At 38.9% G+C, this 22,858-nt stretch overlaps 1 protein-coding gene across 1 annotated transcript in view; it reads right to left on the bottom strand.

Moving 5' to 3' along the window:
- MLIP (muscular LMNA interacting protein) overlaps positions 1 to 22,858 on the bottom strand; it is a 158,536-nt gene that overhangs the window by 107,380 nt on the left and 28,298 nt on the right. Inside the window, exons 4-5 of the mRNA XM_023513121.1 lie at positions 12,226 to 13,794; positions 3,359 to 3,430 (exon numbers count right to left, since the gene is read on the bottom strand). Of these exons, the coding sequence (XP_023368889.1) occupies positions 3,359 to 3,430; positions 12,226 to 13,794 (1,641 nt within the window). The remainder of the gene's footprint in view (positions 1 to 3,358; positions 3,431 to 12,225; positions 13,795 to 22,858) is intronic.

Below are 22,858 nucleotides of genomic sequence, written 5' to 3'. Positions count from 1 at the left end.
TAACTCACAATAAACATAGTAATCCATTTATCTATAATATCAATATGTGCCAAACAGTTCAATTTTAGCTTTTAACCTATTGCTATAAGACTCAGATGATAATAAGAAAAACTAGCCAATAAGAAAACAGATCTTTAATATTCTCTGAAAAAGACAGCAATGTCCACATTGAGACTAAAAATCATGTCCATATTAAAGTTAATTTTGACTACAGACCTTTAGTATGTCATTGAACATAAAGGCCATGATGGTCACAAAAACAATTTGGTCTGATTATAATCACTTGTATTTCATTTTCATGTCATTCTTGGAGATGATGACGATGATTACTGGTAGAATATTCAGCCAAAAACTCTAAACCCAACACGTTAAAATATGATACCTAAATTACTCTCTTCCTATAAATCCTTAGTTAAGACTCAGCTAAAAAGGCTTCTTTCCTAAAAAAACACGATAAAAAAAAAGTAAAAAATATATAATAGAGTATGCAATAAGCTAGAAATTTAAGTTTGGATACAAACAAAAATTTATATAACAGAAGTACCAGAAACCTCATGTCCCCTGCCAACAAAGTGTACTCTTTTCAAAATGATGGGCTTTATCCACAGGCAATTAAAGCTGAAATCAATCCAGTGATTCAATGATAGCTTAATGTCTCATCACAAGGGATGCCTATATTTCAATCTGGAGGAAATCTTTCTTTTAGTAATAGCATTATTTTCAAAAAGTAAGCCTGGTTTCTCACTAAGTATACTATATGCTATAGAACACAATGTAGTATAAAATAACCACCATGGGTATTAACTGGTTGGCAAGAAAATTAATTGCCAACACATTTAAAGCTTGAATTATTTATGTTACTTCTATCTTCCAGTCATTCCACAGGGTGGACGCTCCCCAAGTATTATCATGAGCATGCAGCGTCCCCCTACCCCTTAACTGTGTTGTTCTGTGTAATATAAGAGGGATCTCGGAAAAGCTTCTGTGATTCAAAAGATTCCAAACTTTTGATTCTTCTCAAAATGGATGAGTTTCTAAAGATGATAGTCCCAATTTTCCCACTCAATTCAGAAATAAATCCCTTCGATTTCAATGGCATAAGATGAATTCTATTGTATAAACACATGGATATAAAAGACTGAACTACCAGATTCATTTTTTTAAGACTGTAATACTGAAAGGAGTGGTGCTATATTATTGAAAAAAGATTGTTGAAAGTAAAAGTAAACTCATAAAAAAGATGTTAAAATTTTAAAATTCTGGCAAATTTTAAAATTTTCTCAGTTACGAACACCTAACATGGGAAAGCTTGCACAAATATGTAGAATCATTCAAAGGATCTAAATAAGGAAAAAAATCACATCATACAAGCTTCTTGTGACCTTTGAATAAGTCAAATATTTATTTTGCAAAAGCAATTTACATTGACCAAGAAACATTATCTATGTCAGAACTTATACAATAACCCATTCTTCCCTAAAATAAAATTATTTTTAAATTAGATATCATAATAATTACATTTTCTTTTATGAAAAATAAAAATAGTAAACATTCAAAATTAAAAACATGGAGCCTACCCTACATAAACTTGTATTAGGTTGAATAGACATCAATACGACATACAGATTTGTAACTGAATTTGTGATTAAAATTGAAAATTAAACTCATGATACTTTATTTTTAATGGCTAAGGAGTAGATTATAAACCCTTTACTCCATCCCATTTAAAGAGAAGAGAACTGGAACCAATATTGACATCCAGCTTTATGTCACAGAAGACTTTCAAGATGAACTGTCATTTTTCCAAATATAAAATTAATATAGTAGCATAAAATAGCTGCAGGCCCATGTGTCTAGATTATTGAGACAAGCATGAGGAGAGGACACCAGGACCCCAAAGCCTCCTAATCTTCTCGTTGCTTCAATATCAATGGATAGCGATTCTCCTGCATCTGTGAGGGCAGGCACTTGTGACCAGATTCCAGAAATGTCCACCTTAAATAGGCTGAGTCTCTGGTATGGGAACCCTGCCACCTTCAACTCACTATGATGGCCCCAGAGAGTGGGCTACAGGCAACTGGGAAAATGTCACAACCCACATTCTCCTGAAACCTCTTAAAATCAGTGTGTTAGCCCATCTTAGCTCTTCATAAGTATAAAAAGTAGAAATTCAGGAGCTAAGGTAGAGAATAATCTTCAAATTTCCCTGCAGCCTCATTGCCCTCTGGCTCAAAGAATATAGATTCTAATGTCAAGTGGATAATTTGGAATTATTATCAGAAATAGATAGTATAAGAGACTCTGTCCACCTAATGTTCACCTACCTGTACACACTACTGGGCATTTCCCACTAACAATTCCTGCTTTTTAGATAAGAGAGCACATAAAGGTTTTATTCTCTCCATCATGCTAAGGGAGCGAGAATGTAGATTTAAAAACCGGTGATCAAAATACCACCGGGTTGACAAACATGAACATTTTGACAAACAATAGTAACCGTATTTGAAACATTGCAATTACACAGGGGAAAAAATGGGCTTAGTGTACTAAGAGATAAATGGTTTAAATATATGGACATTAAAATAATATACAAAACAAATAATTTCACAGACCTGGTAAGTGATTACGCTTTGGTTCATGATAGGACACTCTGTTTGGCTTTCATTTGAGTATATAGAATGCACTTTTTAAACAAGAGGCTTTAATTTACCTACTGAAGAAACAATCTGTAATTTTATAATTAACAACTCTTAATAGCAAAGCCAAAATTCCCCGAAGTCATATGAAAGCAGCTGGACCATTATGAGTCATCTCAAATCTCCCTTCCACGCACAGAGGTAGGATTGGTGTCTGGCAAGAATGACTGAAGACGTGTAGCCCATGATGGCATCGATTGGGCTCAGTTGAATCCTTGGCAATAATACCTGAGTGGCAGTATGTTGTAGTGGCAAAAGCCTTATTAATCACCAGGTCTTGAACAGTCAATGACCAAGGTGGACAGGTCCCTGCATGTCCCATTTCACCATGATCCTTTTGATCAGTATGGATAAAGCTGCAAGTTCTTGAATATAACAATCATTTAAATTTCTGGAGGACAGGTATCTAGCTGAACCTGAACCGAGGCTGCTTGACAGTGGACTAAACATCTCTAACTTTACATCCAACCTCTAGTAATCAATCAGTGATAGCTCCAATTCACCAAAATGCTTTCATCACATCCTCCTAAACTAAGAACAGCACTTTATTTCCCTAAGGACAGAACTTTGAAACAGAAATCTCCCCAACAGAAATTTCAGAAAACACAAGAAAAATAACATTAAGAACATAAAATTCACTTTGCTTTTGAGCCAACACTGACCTTCTGTTCCAAAAGCAATGTGTTTGTAGGGATTGCTGCAAAAGCCTTGTAGCTTGACTTGGTCTTGTATTGCTAGAACGGGTAACCAGAAAGCAAGAGTAGAGATGAAAAGGGGGAAGATTAGGACACAATTTTAGACAGTTCTACCAAGTTCAATGACATGTTATCAAATGAAGAAAAGAGTTATTATGCTGAACAATTTGTTTCTGACAGAAAAGAAAAAATTTAGCTTACCATGTTAATATTTTATTAGAGCAAGAAGCAAAGAAATACTACCGTGAAGTATCAGCCTAGAGATTATAGGCAATTACATGCTACTCAGTTTCAGAACTTAAAAACATCCATTTCACAAAATTACATACAAATTTCTCATTAGCAGCAACCCTCAGAGGAGCACTATTCTATACATGAGTGTGGGGGCGGGGGAGGGTTCCGCTCATGCCTCAGAGGGATAAGGTTCTTTTTCATAGTGCTGTAATTAACAAATATTATGCATATAACTTTAATTGAGCTCTTGATACATTCTCTTGCATCATTCACAAAACCAAAGATCAGAATGCATAAAAGTTAGCAGCCAGTTTTAGCAAGCATCAATATAGTCAATAATGTGAATATAAATAATGTCATCAATTTAACTCCATAATGGAAAAATGAGCAGTACAAGCTCTCTATCTGAAACTCATTTTTTGATTCTCATCAGCATCTCCTGCACTTTCTAATACAGTAAGGCTAATGAAGCAAATGGCAAAAACTTCCTGAGCTTTAACCACAACTCACCCCAACTTAAAATTGGGATTTTGAATACAAGCTTTCTAGCTCAGGAACTCTTGCACATACCTATACTCGCCCTTGCCTCTCATTTCAGAGTGGGCAATCATTTAAAATGTTTCTTTGCCTTGCCTCAGTTTCTCTAAAGAATATAGCCGTGAAAGTCTGCACAGAGAGATATCTTGTTATTGCACACATGCCATAGAATCTAACATTCAGAGTGAATTTGAAAGTCATCTGGTTCAACCCCCTCATTTAAGACACGGATCTCTCTATTCAACAGCCATATGAAAGCTTGCCTATTTTCCAAAACAGCACATTCAGGTCTAAATGTTTGATTACTATAAAATTTTCCCTTATACTGAGCCCAAATATGCTTCTTGTTAAAGGACCTCATTGGTCCTATTTGTCCCTTCCCCTTGAAATCATGACTTTTTTTTTTTTTTTTTTTGAGATAGACTCTCAGTCTGTGCCCTGGGTAGAATGGCATGGTATCCGAGCTCACAGCAACTTCAAACTCTTGGACTCAGGCAATACCCTTGCTTCAGACTCCCAAACAGCTGGGGACTATAGGTGCTCACCACAACTTCCAGCTAGTTTTTCTATTTTTAATAGAGATGGGTCTTGCCTCCCAGCGTGCTAGGTTTACAGGCATGAGCCACTGCCCCCAGCTGAAATCATGACTCTTGCTGAGACCTATCTTTTGTATGATAGTTATTTTGCTGCCTTTATCAATTTCCTGATGCTCAAGTGAAGAATTCTACTACCTTTACTCTCCTCTAATGATATTCCTTTCAATTTTGAAAAGGTATGTGTGTAACTAGATGTGTTTTAGCGCAAAGTGGAATACAATCATCACACTCCATGATGCTGACAATAAATTCAATGAATGCAATGAAGGTGAAATAATGGAGATCACCTCCTTAGTTTTTATGTAGAGTGAAAAATGCACAGGAGAGTAGCTCAGAGTCATTTTGCATTATTGAATCACATTGAGTATGTTATCACCTAAAATTCAAAACCCTCTGATCTGGTTTTAAACATTTGTTGATAAGCTCCATCCTGTATTTATGCTTGTTTTTCTAGGGGAAAAGTACCCAAATGGGACTTTAGGTATCATCTCTGTCCAATTTCATCTGATTAAATTTGGTTTGCCATCATAAGCTATGAAGATAAGAATGTTTATTCTATTTCATGAACGATTTTGTTAGGTGTGGCATTTTAATCTTCATTCAAATCATGTATTAAAGATAGAGTACTTGCCGCTGGGTTCTCTCAACACGGTAGACATTGATGCCTCCTATAAATCTGTTTGGATATGGCAGTTCAACTAATAAATTTATTCAAGAAATGTTTATTGCAGATGTACTATATGATTTGCACTAATCCTCTCAGATATACTTACCCTTTCTTTAAAAGTCTAAAGACTTTTATAAGTCTAAAAGTCATACTTATTGCCACAAGAGATACTTTCTGGGCCCACTGCTTTTCCTCTGGGTTCTCTGAACAATATATGCTCGATCCAAATTGGAATTTTTTATTCTAATTTCTTCTCTACCTTTCCCAATCGTTGAAGTGCTACAGAAAATTCATTTGCTTTCCTTTTTAGCAAAAAAAATTATGAACTGTTCTAGTCAACATAATTCTAAATAACTTGCATTACTGCTCATGATATTACAGGCTGGAATCATCACTAGCTGATCATAGCAGGCCAAAAAAAAAAAGAAATGGCCATCCTAAACTTGAATCTGGCAAATTATACCTTCTCAATTTTTAATCTATGCTTTAAGTTAACATTCAATAAATATTTCTTAAATATTACCTGAGGCAGGGCAAAATTGAGGTTTACAAAAGAAAATAGCACCTCCATACTGAAGTTTACTAGAGATAACCCAATTTATAGGAAGTGCTAGTTACTACCATTTAAATGCTGTGTTTGAAGGTGAGAAAAGCAGAACATATTCTACCTTTTCAGAAAATATTTTCTAACACTACCCTGCCCACTACTGATGATGCCTAAGACTCCACCACAGGCCTCCAGTAATAATGACCCATAAGGTTTCAAAATGAACTTTGTTCACTGCCTGGAGAGTCAGGATTTGGACTCCTTAACCTCATTGTAAGTGCAGGTAAATTAAAGAACCTCATATAACATAAACAATAAGATGAGGGCAACTGGTGAAGAGCCCCGCTACCACCGTGGTCACCTTCTGGAAGCATCCATGAGCAAAGATGAGCTCATCACTCTAAAGGTGTGCTTCCTGCTCCTCAATGACCATGTCTGCACCACATGAGTCAAAATCTCCCTGATATCAGCCCTGACATGAAAGCCCCACCCAAGTGCTGATCCAACCCATAGGCGATCACCCAGACACCTCCCTTACATCTGGAGTTTTGACAAAGCACAGTCTATAGTGATTCTGATCATGCAAGGATTGGTTGTGGGGATAGAACTGTTGAAGACTGGCTGAAGAACATGGCCTGGCGAAGCAGGTGGCTACTGAGAAAATTTCCCTGGACAACTCCATGATCCCTCTCCACTCTGATTTATCCATTTGCGTTTCTAGCACCCCAAATGTAGAATATTTATACCATGATATGAGGTATTAGAATATTTTGCACTCTCTCCTCCTGCTAGGTCTTTTAGAGGAGAGATTTTATATTATTTCTCCTTTTATTTGCAATACAATACCAACATGGCAGAGAAGCAATGCTCAACAGATATTTGTTGACTTGAATTGAAATATTTAATTGAAGAATACAATAAGATTCAAAGAACATAAAAAGCCACAAATTCTAGTTCCTCATCTATGGTTTATATTCTAGACAAGCCTGGATGATTAGAGACCCTCTTCTCCCCCAACCAAGAATACCCTGAGGGTATTTTTAACACTGTAAGTTTCTGAAGTGACCTTCCTTCATGCTGTGAACTTACAAGATTTGAATTCTTGACCTTGACCCTGGGGTGTTCTTTTCCTTTGAAAAGTCTCTAAGTTAAGCTGCACAGCCCTCCCAATTACAATGCAAATACTCCCCTGGGGGTAAAAGAGACACTTTCTTCCATCATTGACAGCTGAGTGTGAATTACTTAACACCTGAGTGTGAATCATTAGACCAATTCAGAGAGGCTAGATGGGAGAGAAGGAAAGAGGATAGTAACAGAACTAGTTAATACAGTGGCATAAGTGACTGCATGGGTAGGAGATTTGGGGGAAGTCAAAAATTCCCAAAAAGCTACCAAGGACGTTGTGAAGAGGGTGGAGTAAAAGATAATGAGATAAAATAACAAAAAGGAAACATAAGACACTTAAGGCTGGTTTCAGCCTCACCAGAGTCACTGTGATCACACGCCTAAGTTGTTGCAATAACCTTCTAAACTCTTCCAGCTTCCACTCTCACCCTCTGAAGGTCTATTCTTAACAGCAGAATAGATAATACTGACTCACTTATCTGTTCAAACCCCCTCAATGGCTTCCTGTCTTACTGAAAGAAAGAAATCAAAGACTAAAGGGTGAACTTCAGGACCCCACAGACTCAGCTGCCAGCTACATTTCCCTCTGACAACCTCAGTGTCTGGTCATTCATTCCACTGTGCTAACAATGGTCCCAATTCTGTTTTTTGTACCTGTTAAGTACTCTCTGGCCTCAGGGCTTTTCCGTATTATACATTCCTAAAGATAATCATGTCCTTGGATGTTACTTTGTCAAAGAATCCTATCCTGTGGCACCAAGTAGCTTCTCTATTCTCCTCACCCTGCTCGACTTCTACACCACTGCGACCTTCTAATATGCAAGATAAGCTACTTCTTTGGAGGGGCTCTTGTTGATTCTCTTCCTTCCATGGTAGAATATTAACTTTCTTTGATAGGCATTTTTGGATGTTTTATTTCATAGCTTTGGAAAGCGCATATTACGTACTCATTACATATTTATCGAATGAGTAATTTGTTTGAACCCAGATTACCTATTTTAGCTACTAGAGATACATTCCATAGTGCTCATTTCCCAGATTAGACGTGGTTCTGTAGAAGTACAAAAAAAATCACCACCAGGCTGCTGCCACCAAGTTTTTCAATGCAATAAACTTGGAAATGTTAAGATTGCGATTTTTATAAATAAAATACCAGCTATAAATTTTTATGAGATATCAAAAGGTTCCCAACTCATTCCCTAAACAAACCATGTGTCCAAATAGCTTTAAGGCCAGGACTGGCCCATCCCTGAGGGCCCTCACAGTTGAAATAGATCGTCAGACTATCTTTAATAAGTGGCAGACTGTATGAGATTTTAGTGTAATAGTCACCCCAATTTCCATATGAAATAGCATGATAACTCACTAGGAGAAAAAATTAAACTCTTCTATAAATAAAGTCAAAAGATACTAGACACCAGAACAATCCCCTGGATGAATGTTGTGATGTCCAGTCTTAGCCAAAGGGGAAAAAAATGTCTCAGACAATATAAAAGATCAAAAGGTATCCTGAGAAATATTCAAGGAGACACCCACCCAGTCTAGGGCCCTGATTATGATGTGAAATGATACTTTAAAATTATATTGAAATTAATATATCATATCAATTATACCATACTAATGCAAACAGATTCAGAACTGTAAGACACTATCTATGAAAAAGAAACATCAAACGTGCTTTATATCTGAATTTAGCTCAGCAGACTCCAGCTGACCCATTTTATTTTAATATCAAAGGACAGAAGGGCCCAGACTTTGAACTAATATTCTTCAAGCATTTGCATTTTAATTTGATGGCTATCTAGATTCTAGGACCCCTATCCTTCTGGGATCTGGGAGTGAATGAAGCTGACCTAGCTCTGAAGCTCTTTGACTTCAAAAAGAGCCCTGTGCTCAGATTTGCACCACACTGGAAGGGGCAAGACAAGAAACTACCCAAGAAAGCACAGAACTGCTTTGCTATCACAAAGCTTTTGTCTATCTCCTCCTATCGTTCTATAAAATAATCTTACCAATTTAAACAACACTAGGCAAATGTCAAAAGACATTGAGATAAGATTCATCTAGCCCAACATCAATTTCAATGAACTTTTTATACTCAAGTTAAATGTATGAAAATAATAGTTTGTAATAAGAAAATTTCTGATTTTTACCCAGAGAGATAATATAGCAAAATGTGAGCATATAAATATGAAAAAGACCAGCACATCTCAGAGAGCAATGATTTTTGCAGAAGTTATAACAAATTGTCCCTGAGATAAGAAGCTTCTTTTTATCTGTTCAAAGGAATAGATGAGTATTTTTACTGGTAAGTAAATTATAATCATTCTTATGTTCGTGTTCATCAAATTTATCATGAATTCCTATAAGCTTGAATTTTCTTAACTTGGAAATAATACAAAGGAAAAAGAAAAAAATAAATTTTCATTGTGGGGAGCAGAAAATAAGTCAAGGAAAAATAGGTCTTCAATTTACAGACCCTTAATTTATCAAAAGCCCTCCGGGCTCACCCTCTGTCAGCTCTCTGACTATACCCAAAATAGACAGAACATAAATAAACCACAGTGAACCACGTATAGAAACAGTTTGGAGAAGCTTCTGGAGCAAAATTACTTTTCTCAAAGGTAATTAATGACTTAAGTGTATGGCAGCATGGCTAAAGAAATGGTAATTTAAAAAATCAGGAAATGGTAATGATTAGTTTTCTAGGTTTTTAAAAAACACCACAAATGAATTTTATGATAACACCACATATGTGTTGAAATGATAGTAAGCATGTCATTTTGTCTCCAGTAAATAAGAATTTTAAATTTAGAATTATACGCAAAATTAAATTTTATTCACCTCATTTGCTTTGATCGTTTAAAATACAAGGACTAAATAATCTCTAGTACATTTGAAAATGACCCAGATACTATATAAATTGAGAATTCTGGTTAGTATTCCTTAACAATAATTTTCTGCATGAAAATTAAAAAGTCAAACTAAATTAGTAATTAATGAAGTTATTACATAGTAGCAATAAGTCATAGTAATAAATAACATGGCTTCTAGAATCAGCAGACTTAAATTAATATAAATGTCAGCTCTGTACCCGATACGGAACCTGAACAAGCTATTCACTGAATTGTAATTTTTGGTGTACAAAATAGGGATAATAATATTATCAACCTCATATGCTTATAAAAATTAACCTATCTTAATTAATTATTCAACTATTTTGTATAACTACTGGAATTTTTCTTGACTTCCAGAAAGCATTTGATACCTCTCATCACTCTTCCTTCACAAGGCCAGTCTTCCCACTTCCCCACACACAGTCTTCTGAGTTCATCGTCTGTATTTTTGCTCAGTTTGCTTTCCATTTCTGAAATGCTGACCTCTCTCCTGTTCATTAGCTTAAATCCCAAATATTTTCAACAGACCTGACATTTTTGATAAATTTCCTCACTCAGTAGATCTCAGCATAATATTCCTATTTCAAGGGTGTCCCAAAGGCTGCCCGTAAGGTAACCATATATAGGGAAATGGGAAATTTTAGCTAAAAGTAACTTTACTTACAAAATATTCATTCTAAAACTTTACAAGAAACAACCAACACCTAAAGGATCTTTTATAAATATTTTGTAAAATTTTGGAAGAAACATTTTATAAGTAAAGATACATTTAACTACATTTTCCAATTTTCCTTATGCAATTGATGGGAGACTTTTGGGACACCCTGTATATTGAACTCAGTCAATAATTATCCTATTTGTAATCTGACTTATAAAATGTTGATCTTGCCTTATACTTGTTTTCTAGCTATATTGTAGGTTTCATAACTCTATATAGCCTCTTCACGTCATGTAGATGTATATTTTTTTCTGCTCAATAAAATTGAATTTTTTTAAAAAACCCGAAGTATTACCTCTCGGTTTCCCTTAGAAAAACCCTCCACACTCCAGAGAAAGCTAGTGCAGTCGTGGGCATATATAGATGTTCAATGCATGCTCTTTAAGTTCAGTTGTGTTGCAACATCCTTCACAATCACGAGGGCCTCTTCAACACTTCACTCTTACGTTAATTGTGTAAGTGACAGAGTTAAACACACTCTCTATGAGATTTGGAAGTTCCAGAATTATTTCAATACATTGAAAATTCCCACTCCTACTACAAGCACTTTTATAATTTTATTTTATTTACATAACAACTATCAAATTCTTTGGATTCTATAAAATCCAGAGTTTGAATTATCTCAGACTAGCTGGTAAGCTGGAATGCCAGAGAGCAGAGTTGCCTGCAGAGAACTGAACTATGGTGTGATTCTTTCAAATCCCTTCTCATAGTGAAAGAAATGCCGTTTTCACATCTTTACTCAGTGGGTTGCTTCAGAGCATTTAAAAACGGTAGTCTCTTCTCTTAATTCTACCTCCTTATACAAGCTTTGCCATGCTTTCCATATCTCCTAATTGCTAAGTATTTAGTGTTTATAATAAATCAAATGATTTTCACACATAAGGAAAATTTCTATTCCTCTTTGTCCTACATGTATATAGCTAAACCCATAGTGACTTAGCTTGTGGTATGGAGAGTAAGGAAGAAATCAACCTGCTGGAGGATACTAATAATAAATGAATGTGGGTAAGGGAAATAGAAAATTTTCAATCTGGCTTGGCCACTGTTTGGAACTAGATGTAAGGTAATATTCTATTTTATCCTAATCCTGCCTCCTATTCTGTCAGTACACAATATTCTGATGGATAATAGAGCCCCTGTTATTAAGTAATCAGAAATGTATCATATTCCCAAATCTCAACAAGCTGCTTTGACTCTGTAATTAGGACCAATGATATAACTCAAATGATGCTTGAGGGGAAAATGCCCTCGTTATCATATATATAAGAGGCTACCTTAGGAGCACTACTTGTAAAACTCAAAGGATTTGACTGAAACATGTCATTTTAGACAGATGATAATTCATCTCCACATTCAAACATACCGCGTCCTAACCGCCTCCCCTTGTCCTTTCTCTATCTCCTTACCGGTGCAGAATGAACTTTATAATGATTGATTCTTTTCCCCCTGGTAAAAGCAGATTCTTTTCTATTTCAAAGTAAGCATGCACCATGCAACGTGCAGAAAATACCTTCGGTTTCTTGTTTTCAGGGCCTGTTGACATGGGCAATATACAAGGTGAAACCAGCTCCTCAGTTCGTGCTAGAGAAATGGGAAGTGACGGGGTTGAGTCAGGTGACCCGTGGTTGGATATGATGCTTTCAGTTTTCCCGAGTCTTGAAGGCAGGGTACTACGACTGCCACAATTTGCGTACAGTGCTGGGGGACTGAGCTGCAGCGCCCTGCTGGGCAGGTCAGCACGAGGCAGGGAGGAGGTCCCCAAGTTGGGAAGAGAGAGCGAGCTAGGACTGGGGATAGGAAGTGAAGGAAGAGCTGAGTGACTCGGCTGCTGGCCAGACAGTTGAGGGGACGCTCTCTGGGATCTGTTTATCAGGTTTGAAAGAGCTGGGGAAGGACGGAAACACTTCTCTGGAGTGGAGAGCATGGCTCTTTGATTAACCGGAGGAGATGCAGATAATTCAGGAGAGGCTAAGGTAGAAGCGTGTGTGTGAGTACTTCTCTGCTTTTCTGGACTTCTGAGGTCACCTTCCTGTTGGCCCTTCCAAGAAGAAAGAGGGGAAGAGCTTGGTGGGACAGGAGGGAGGCCTGCAGAACTCGGGGTGTTGGTCTGTAGCAGGGGGAGCGTGGTACTGCCCTTCAAAGTGGACGATGGTGTTTTCTCCACTTCCAGAGAAACGAGGCTGCTACTAACGTGTTTCGTGGGAGAGTGGGAGGACGCCTGAAAAAGGGGAGCGGTGGCCTGGGTGGGGAAAGGCAGGTGAGGGGACCGCTGCGTCAGCTCCGAGTCCTGGTCCGGAGACCTGGCTGTCAGGGAGCAACTGGAGAGAGACTTTTTAGGCGTGGGTGGGGTTGGCTTTGGTTTTTGATCAAGTGTGAGAGTGGACGAGGCCAGGGAGTTGAGAGAGAAGGTGGGGCAGGATGCGGGGGAGAAAGGTCTTTGGTGAGAAGGCTTTGACTTGAGAATGGCAGTGAGAAGGGAGAGCCGGGAGGGCACCGGGGACTTCAGCCCTGACTTGGAAAGATTCCCGCTTGATGACATTTGGCTACAGATGGTGGAAGAAGAGCCGTGGAAAGAGGAGGCGAAGGGTTGCGGACTCGGCGACAGGGAGTGCATGACGATGCGGACCGGGATGTAGGAGGCTGAGGCTGAATCCGACCCGGGAGGCGCGCCCGCGCGAGGGGACGACGACGCTCGCGGGCCTTCGCCGCCACCAGGGACGCGCGCAGTGGCCGTGGTCTTCTTCGGAGCTTCGGCGGCCGGGCCGGCTTTCTGAGCCGCTGCGCTGGGACTGGACAAGTTAGAACCTGGCAGCTGAGCAGAATGGGGAGCCGGGAACGTCGAGGAGGCGCCCTTCAATGCAGAAAAGGGCGAAGAGTGGGCAGAAGTTTGAAAATACGTAGCCGATTCTTCCACCACCGCCCCACTGGCATCCAGCCTCCTAGTGTGGAACTCCTCGAGGACAGAGGCTCCGCGGAGGTCAGCTGGGTCAGGTAATGTGTTCTGATTAGTTGGAGAGACAAAGGAGAAAGCAGGTGGTTTACAGGCAAGCTGCTCAGAGGTAGTGGGAGAAGAGGTTGACTAGAGGAAAGAGAAATAGACAGATTGAGATGGGACATTACTTGGGAAACTACCCAAACACTCCTGTCACTCGTGCGATCGTGCAAACACCCCTTCTACTGATTTGCCCAAAGGGAGGCATCTTAAACCTCCATTAAAAATGGAGGAAATTCTGTTTGGCTAATGAGGCGTTGCTTTGAATTCGAAATGAGATATAAAGAAGCAGTGAAGTAATAGATCCTCTACTCCATTTATTCCTGAGAATGAAAATCAATTTGGAATTGCTTCGCCTGTTGCCATTTGGAAAATAATCCACTGACATCTAAAATAGTTATCTTAATTTTGAATGGCATTATCTGAAAGGCCTTGAATCACCATCAGTATAAATTTCAAAATTCACTTTGGAAAACGAAATAGATTTTCTTCCATCATAGAATCATAATGACTACAATCCTTTAAAAAGAATGGACACACTGTCAGCAGGTCTTTTAAATTCTAAGAACTCGGATTGCTTATTTCTACATAGTGTGCATATGGAAAAGTGCCAGAATTCAAAAAAAATGCAGCAGCACCCAACCCAACAGCAACACGGAATGAGAAATTGAGAGAGTAAAAGCAAAGCAAAGTCCCAAATAGAGAGAAAGGGTGAGTTATTTTCACCAATTACTGGCCAGAATGAACATTTAACTTGGACCCGGAATGGGCATTTAACAAGTGATTTTGATTATGCTGGAGGAAACAGGCTCTCTTCCATATCCAAAGAAGTCAGAACACTTTTCAAATACGATCAACCCGAAACCAACACAACCCACCAGTCTCACACCAAATAAACAACATGTTATTTTATAGGAGAATCCAGGCAAAGCCTATGAAATAACTAGGGGCATTTTTTGTGTGTGTGCCATTCTAAAAATCATCTAGTACTTTCAGCAAAGCACCCAAGTTATAAATGATTTTAAAGCCTTTTAATCAGAGGTTTCCCTTCCAAGTTAACTGGTTTGGTTCTGTTAATTACAAGAGAAAGGATGAATGTGCCTGTCTAATAAAGAATTTCAGGAATATCAGTCACTCAAAATATTAAAAATACTAATATATATACATAAATATTGCATTAAGAACATAGCATGAAAGTGTATGTGAACATAATTAAGCTTAGCAAAAATTTAGTTAACAAGACATTAAAAGGTATTTTTTTTTTTTGAGACAGAGTCTCACTATGCTGCCCTCAGTAGAGTGCTGTGGCATCACAGCTCACAGCAACCTCAAACTCTTGGGCTTAAGCGATTCTCTTGCCTCAGCCTCCCAAGCAGTTGGGACTACAGATGCCCGCCACAACACCTGGCTATTTTGTTGTGGTGGTGGTGGTAGTGATGGTGGTCATTGTTCAGCAGGCCTGGACCGGGTTGAACCTGTCAGCCCAGGTGTATATGGCCAGCATCCCAACCACTGAGCTATAGCCGCCATGCCTAAGAGGTATTTCTTGATGTAGCTTATATTGTGTTAAGGTTTCCAGCAGATTTAATGCAAAAATTTTCATACCATATGGTTTTGATCTCTAAAAATATTGAAAACTGACAAATTCAAACAACTCCCCCCAAATTTCTAAGTTTCTAAGTAAACATACCCTAAATATTCCTTTTCATATGTCAGTTCATGTGTATATTTGTGCCACAGAATAATTCTTCTCACATAAATAATATTTGAATACATCACCATAAACGCAGGCTATCAGAAAATCAAGGACAATTGAAAATCAAGCAGAATTCAATAACATTGAGAAAGAAAGCTTCGTAATTTCCTCATACAAGTTTTACTTAGAAATAACTCTGCTCAGCCCATGTTTATGTAACTTACTCATGTGGTTAGGGAGATATTTAAATCCAAATACTACCAAGTAGGCAGCTAAAATTTCTGTAACTACAAAAATAACATTTTGTTTGGCATTATGGGATCATTTGTAGTCAAATTTATGTTTAAAAAAATCATTCTCTTAAGGTTACTAATGTATATATAGGGCTTTTTTGAGGGTTTGGGGGTTTGTTTTTTTATAAATTAAAGGTCTTCTCTGATTGTTTCCTGTGATTGATCTCTCTTCACAGAAAGAATGAAGCCATTGCAAAACCATGTGGGATATCTGTGTGTTGTGCTATGTCTAGAACAGGGGTGTCCAACCTGTGGCCCACAGGCCACAAACTGATTTTGCAAAGACTTTTTTTTTTTTTTTTTGGTTGCCTGTTGTGTCAGACAGCATGAAAAGTATGCACAGACCATTTCTTTGCTAATCAATTTTCATGACTGTTTGGTATCTAATGCATGGCCCAAGACAATTCTTCCCATATGTGGCAGAGAAAAAAGAAGATTAGACAGCCTTGGCCTAGTGTATTTGGCAAACAATTTTGTAAATTTAGAATAGCAGCTACAAAATCCCATTACCTGTTCAGTCATGCTGTTTGCAAATAATTTCAGTGCATATGACAAACTCATTATCTTGATTATCAACCAAATTATCAGTATTTTAAGATCATAGATTTGTACCTCTCAGACCTCACATCCAACTTTCTCAACATTATGGCTTCTAATGATCAAACCTTCTGCTACGTAAGTAATATTTTTCCTAACATAAATAACCAAGAGTTTTATTGTACTTTTTAATACAATTTAGAAGTTGATCATTGAACTTCTAAGAGAAGGACTCTGAAAAGTCTAAAAATATCTGTTCCTACTAATCTATACATAATTGTTATGATAGGTTCACATATAATATAAGTATCTGAAATATACAGCATTTCTTTTTTATTGTTTCAGGTTAATTGAGGAGATAACGATACAGTATTTATTTTTAACCTTCAAAAACACCGTGATACCATCCTAATTTATACTAATATAAAAATGTAGAACTCTACTGTATTTTTGCAAAATTCTCAGGAGTAAAGGATTCATTTTTTTAATAAAAAATGTTTCATTGTTCTGAGTTCCTCTCATTACTAAATTTTTTAAAATGAGGGTAAAGATGTGAATAATTTCATGTGGAAAGAAGGCCTGAGCACCTGCTGGATTCTCAGTCACTAGGTCAGAATCAGTCTTTCATTTTGCTTCTTCCCAGTCAGTCCCTTACCACTGACACCAAACTTCTCGAGGGCTGCCTACAACTTCTTTCCACCCTTTTTCCTCCCTTGCTAATAACTCCTAACATTGTTCTCTAGGCTTGTTACTGATGCTCTAAATTCCTTCTCCCTCAAGACTGTTCTCTCTCTTCTCATGATTTACTTCTTCCCTCATCTTTACTGATTCCAAAGCTGCAGACATCCCTCTAGAGCTACCTACGCTTTCGTTCTCCATTCCCCAGAACTTGAGCCCCCGCCCCGCACTCTTCTTCCAAAGTCTTCTCAAGCTCTTAATCCTGAACTCCAGAATATACTCACCATAATCTCAAGAACAGACGATGCTTGCACTGAGCTGCTCTCACTAGTTAGATGATCCTAATCATAAATTCACCCTCCAATCCTGCATAATGGAGACCATCAGTTATTTTCACAACTTACCTCTACTCTATACCTGCCTTGTGATTTTAGTAAATCTGAAATTAACTGCCTCTTCAGATATTCAGTTTTCCCTAATGTGTCTTGAGATCTCAGAGCATCTGAATGAAAGCTGAAATCATGGATCTGCTACCTGATATTTTGAACAGTGCTGAGATTTTACTAGGACCAGATGTTAGTGCCGTATAGGGTTCTTCCTCCTGGATCTGTACAGCTATGGAAAGCAGGAACCCTAAATTTCCCACAGGAAAGAGTCTGTGGAAAGCAGGAACCCTAAATTTCCCATTATTCTAACATGCCAGGTGTTCCCTTGTGGCAGCTTGGGCTCTCCAACTTATGTAATGATTGGTCCTCTTCCCTCTGATGAATACTCGTAATCCACTACTGGGTAGATTCTCCGCCTTTCTTTCCTGAATGTATTAAATAATATTTTCTAATGTCTCTAGTTCTCATTCTGTCCCATTCAACTTACTATGAGATTGACTTTTAAAATCTGATGACCTATGCTCAAGATGTTATCAGTACTTTCTTTGTGTCTACCACGAACCAGAGCTCTTTCCCTCCTGGCAGAGCCCCTCTCTTGCTCTCCAGGCTCGTCCCTGTAATCTTCTGTTTTCATTTTACATTTCAGTGAGACTTGGTTCAATCTCAACTTTCTTGCCAGCACTGTCAACACTCGACCTCTCTTGGTCTCTCGTCAATCCACTTTGCAAATCCTCCTTTTCAAATCAACCCCAGCAACTGCCATTGTGTTCCTAGATCTATTTTACTTAAAGTTGCTATAAGAAAAAATTGGCAGCACCTTGTCAATGGGCAGCATCATGACAGCTGATGTATAAACGGTGTTCCACACAAAGGCACCAGCTGTGGGTACGACTGAATTCCCTGCATTTGTGTGAAGAGCAGGCACCTTTCTCAATCCACATGTGGGCTGGTGGGGCACTTGGACAGGTTAAAGCACAAGTTCAATGTCAGTAGTCTCAGTCGGGCCCTGTGCCTTTCAGCCGCTCAGCTTTTTTGTTGGTTGTTTTTCTTTTCTTTTGTTTGGACCTTGGCCTCCTCTCCAATCCTGCTCAACAACTCTTCTGAAAGGTTAACATTTTTCATGAACCCCTAACCCACAACTTCCCTCATTACACTCAAAAGATGACCTAGATTTTTTCAATTTTGTCAATTTTTTCTAGATTCACTTTCATTCCCTTTCCTTCATTCTAAGGAAAAGTAATGATGCTTTGCTTTTTAAAAGGTGAATTCTTCCTGGATTCTGCGGTTCTGCCTTCTTAGAGATCACATTTCACCAGTTGGCCTCCATGTCCCACATATTTATCATTTTTATTTTGTTACCAGCTCTCTCATCCTAACATACATAAAGCAGAAATGTTCTCAATCTTTCTAAAAACATAATAATATCATTATGACTAACAGTGAAAATACCTACAGTTCTCTAGGCTTTCCATATAAAAGCAAAGTTATTTTCCCCACCTTTCAATCTAGGGGTGGCCAAATGACTTTGGCTGTTGGGACACTAGCAAATACAACACAGGAAGCAAAGGCTTAAGCAGTGCTTATGGGTCAGGTTTCGTGACTCACTCCTATAATCCTAGCAAGCACTCTGGGAGGCTGAGGCAGGAGGATCCCTGAGGCCAGGAGCTCAATACCAGCCTGAGCAAAAGGGAGATGCCATCTCTACTAAAACTAGAAAAATTAGCCTGGTGTAGTGTTGTACTCTTATAGTACCAGCAACTTGGGAGGCTGAAGCAGGAGGATTACTTGAACCCTAGAATCTGAGGTTGCTATGAGGTAGGCTGATGCCATGACACTTTATCCAGGGAAACAGAGTGAAACTCTGTCTCAAAAGTATTAAAAATAGAATAAAATAAAAGTGCTTGTGCTCTGGGTCTTACTGGCTTGCTAGGTGTGGAACATTGTTATAATGTAAATGATCCCAGGCTAGTGTACTGGAGGATGTAAGACCAAGTCTCAGTGGATAATCACCCAGCCGTCAAAAGGCTCACCAGCCACCAGCCACCCCAGCAGCCAGTTTATGACATATGACTAAGCTGCAAAAAGTCAGTTGAGTCTGACCCATATCTGCAGAACCACCTAGCAGAACACAACCCAAATTATTAACCTGCAAATTTTTTAGCAAAACCAATGGTTGTGTTTGAGAGCACTAAACGCTGGTGTGCTTTGTTAAGCAGCAAAAGCTGATTTTAAAAAATATATTCATGCACAAAAACATATCCCAAGATCTTTGCAAGCTGTACATTTCTCATAGTTACTATTCTCTTCTTAGTCAGATTTTTACAGTACAATCACTGTATTGATAGCCTCACATCCTGTGGCCAATACGCCCTGAAATGACCTCCCAGACTCACAGCCTTAGGTAATCCCTTCCTTTTGAATGTGAGTGGAAATTGCGGGACTTGCTTCTAATAGAACACGGCGGAGGCGAAAGAATTTTTGAGATGAAATTAAGGTCCCTAACCAGGTGCTTTCAAGTTTACCCTGTATAGGTCCTAAAGGTAATAAAGTTACGTTTAACTTTATTACCTTTTTTATAAAAGGTCTTTTGGGTTGGAGACAAAGCAGAAGAGACTCTTTTTCTCTGCGGCTGGCTTTAAGAAGCACTCTGCCAGGAATTCTACAGCCTTAAGGAACTTAATTCTTCCTACAACATGAAGTAACTTAGACGTTACCTGATTGAGTCTCAGGAGAGAATGCAACCTGACTAGCCCCTTGGCTTCAACCTTGTGAGGTGGCCCCAGGGCTCAGGTGGCCCTCAGCAAAGAACCTGGCTCAGCCATGTCCACCTTTCTAATCTACAGAAACCAAGAGACGTCAGTAATTTTTTTAAGCTACTACATTTGTAGTAATCTATTATCCAAAAGAAAAACCAATACATTTCCCACTGATTTCTTAAGTCTTCCCAGACCCACTCTTCCACTATCATCCCCCAGGTCTATAATGATTCCTTTTCCCCTGTACCCAGGGCACTCGAATCCCTAATCCTTTCTCACATTATATAGAGTCTGACTCTTCTAATCTCTCCCTCCTTATTGGAATTATCTAGGGCCTCTATTTCATCATGCTAGTTTATTCTCTATCTTTTGACTAATTATTTTTATATTTTTTCCCTTAATCCACCTTCTTTTTATACATTGGTATACATTGGTACTATCTTGCCTATTGCCATGTCTGGAATTCCCCCCAAATCCGTATTTATCCTCCAAGTTGAAGTCATACCATCTTGCCTCTGTGAACGCTTCCTGATGGCTCAAGCTGACTTGGACGTCCTCCCTGTCCTTTCTGTGTTTTCTGAACATGCTCCATTTCACTGTCATCATCCTCATTATGATCAGGTGCATCTGCTTTGCAAGTTTTTGAAGGCGAATCCTACGCCTTTTAAATTTTGTGTGCCTGGTGTCTCATGCTTAACCTATCACCTTCACGCAGGAATGAGAACAATTAAAAGTCTAGTCGACACCGGAACAGAACACAGCAGCAGGGACATACTGTTTCCTTGAAGAGAGTCTCTCATTACTCCCCCTGCAATGGCCCTTCTTATTCTGCATTAGACTCTGGACTGTTAGGATGGGCAGGTGACGGGGAGAATATTGCCTCTGACATCTATTCAGCCTTTACCTCCCTAGCCAGAGAAAATCTCAAGCTCTAACATCAACAAGTCAGGAGACCATTCTCTTAAAAGGCTACATCATCTTTCGGCTGGAATTGTCAAAGCAACTTAATTTCCCATCCATGTATGTCCATAAATTAACCTCCCCAGAGGAAACAACAAGCTGTCATTCAGGAACTTCAAGGATTCTGTCAGCAGAGAGCAGAGTTTGTGGCCTCTCATTGATTCAGAAAAATTTCTCCTAAGTGTGTCCAGACTCACGCATCATGGAAGGCAACAGAGAAGATAAAAGGGGGGGATCATTTACTCACCCTAAGTAAGAAGGGACATGGGAAGGTGGCCCTGGGAGAAATGTTGATTCACACACAAAAAAATAAAATTGGGTGGTGCCTGTGGCTCAAGGAGTAGGGCACCAGCCCCATATACTGGAGGTGGCAGGTTCAAACCAGGCCCTGGCCAAAAATTGCAAATAAATAAATAAATAAATAAAAATTGTTAGTGATTTGTCTGTCCATTAAAAGAATGAGGGCCTCTAGATTGTTCATTCTCCCCAGCTGCTCAAGGCAACTACGTGATCAAGAAGGCCACTTACAATCTGAGTTACTACTTGAATCACCTCTCACCCACTGTACAGGTCCGTTTTCTTCACTGTCAGGCCCAGTGCTCTGTTCTGCATGCAGTTAAAGAATTGTCGTCCATCTGATGGTCATGGACACGTTCACCTCCTGGCATCTTCATATAAACATGTCATGTTTCAGGAACTTCTTGTGGCATTCCAAGCTAATCTTCCCAGCACTTAGCAGTTTAACCTACCAGCTTCATCAAAGTTTGCAATCTGTAAATCTCTGAGGCCAAAAGCTGTAGGTTATTTGATTTAGTAAGGAAAATGTGGAGCAGCCACACTAACTGTAGGGCAGGAGTGCTGGGCTGGCTACCCTGTGCTGTTGTACTTCTCTCTCCTCTGTGAAGGCTCACTGAGAGAGTTCACATGGTGTGTATCCCTATTACATACCAGGAGGCTTGTGAGAAGGAGGATCATGTATTGAATCATTCATACATCAGACACTTTCTAGGCACATACCCATAGTATTCCAGGCATTGTATTAGGTGGTGGGAACCAGAGGTGAGAAAAAGATTTTTTTGTCAAGTTAAAGGGGCTCAGGAGTCTAGAGAGGTCAGACATGTGGAGGCTCTTGTTACAAAACGTGCTGGTGGTATAAGCAGGCACTTCATCCTAAAGTTGAAGCCTGGAGGTGTGAGGAAGGTTTCTCTATCTAATGCCTCCTCCAAATAACTTGCTGTAATCCCTTTCCCATGGATACTTTATTTCACACTGGTCAGTTGTTCTGATCTCATTTTCCATGTCAGTGTGCTTTCCCCAGTTCTTACATCTGAACCACACTGGAACAAATGTATAAAACTTCTCCACCTCTACACGTTCCTTACTCTGTGCCCAGACATGCTGCCATCTCAGACTTCTTTTGAGGGGGGTGGATAATAAAGAGATTTTATTGAAGAAGAACAAAGAGGAAGTTTAGAGCACTTCCAATGAGAGTTGGAGATCGGTCCTTTTCATGAAGGAGAGAGGTGAGAGAGATCTATCTCAAACTTTTTAAATACAGAACATCATTGCTTGAGAACCTACCATGGGCCATGCAGTATTCTAGGTACTTTGCATGTATATTCTCATTTAATCCCACAAGAAATGTTATTATTTTTACAAATGAGAAAACCAAGATGTTTGATTTCAATAACTTCCTGCAAGGAACAAGGTCAGTTAGTTGCCCAACTCCTTTTTATTTTCCGTTTTCACTCCTCTACTGTGTGACCTCCCTGTCCTCACCTCTCACCTCATCACTCCTCTGCTGTGTGACCTCCCTGTCCTCTCCTCTCACCTCATCACTCCTTT

Source organism: Otolemur garnettii, unplaced genomic scaffold (assembly GCF_000181295.1).
Source record: "Otolemur garnettii isolate 467f Iridium unplaced genomic scaffold, OtoGar3 scaffold00035, whole genome shotgun sequence".
In the NCBI taxonomy this organism is placed as follows: domain Eukaryota; kingdom Metazoa; phylum Chordata; class Mammalia; order Primates; family Galagidae; genus Otolemur; species Otolemur garnettii.
Note: the sequence above shows the minus strand (reverse complement) of the source record. Positions and strands in the feature narration are given on the sequence as shown.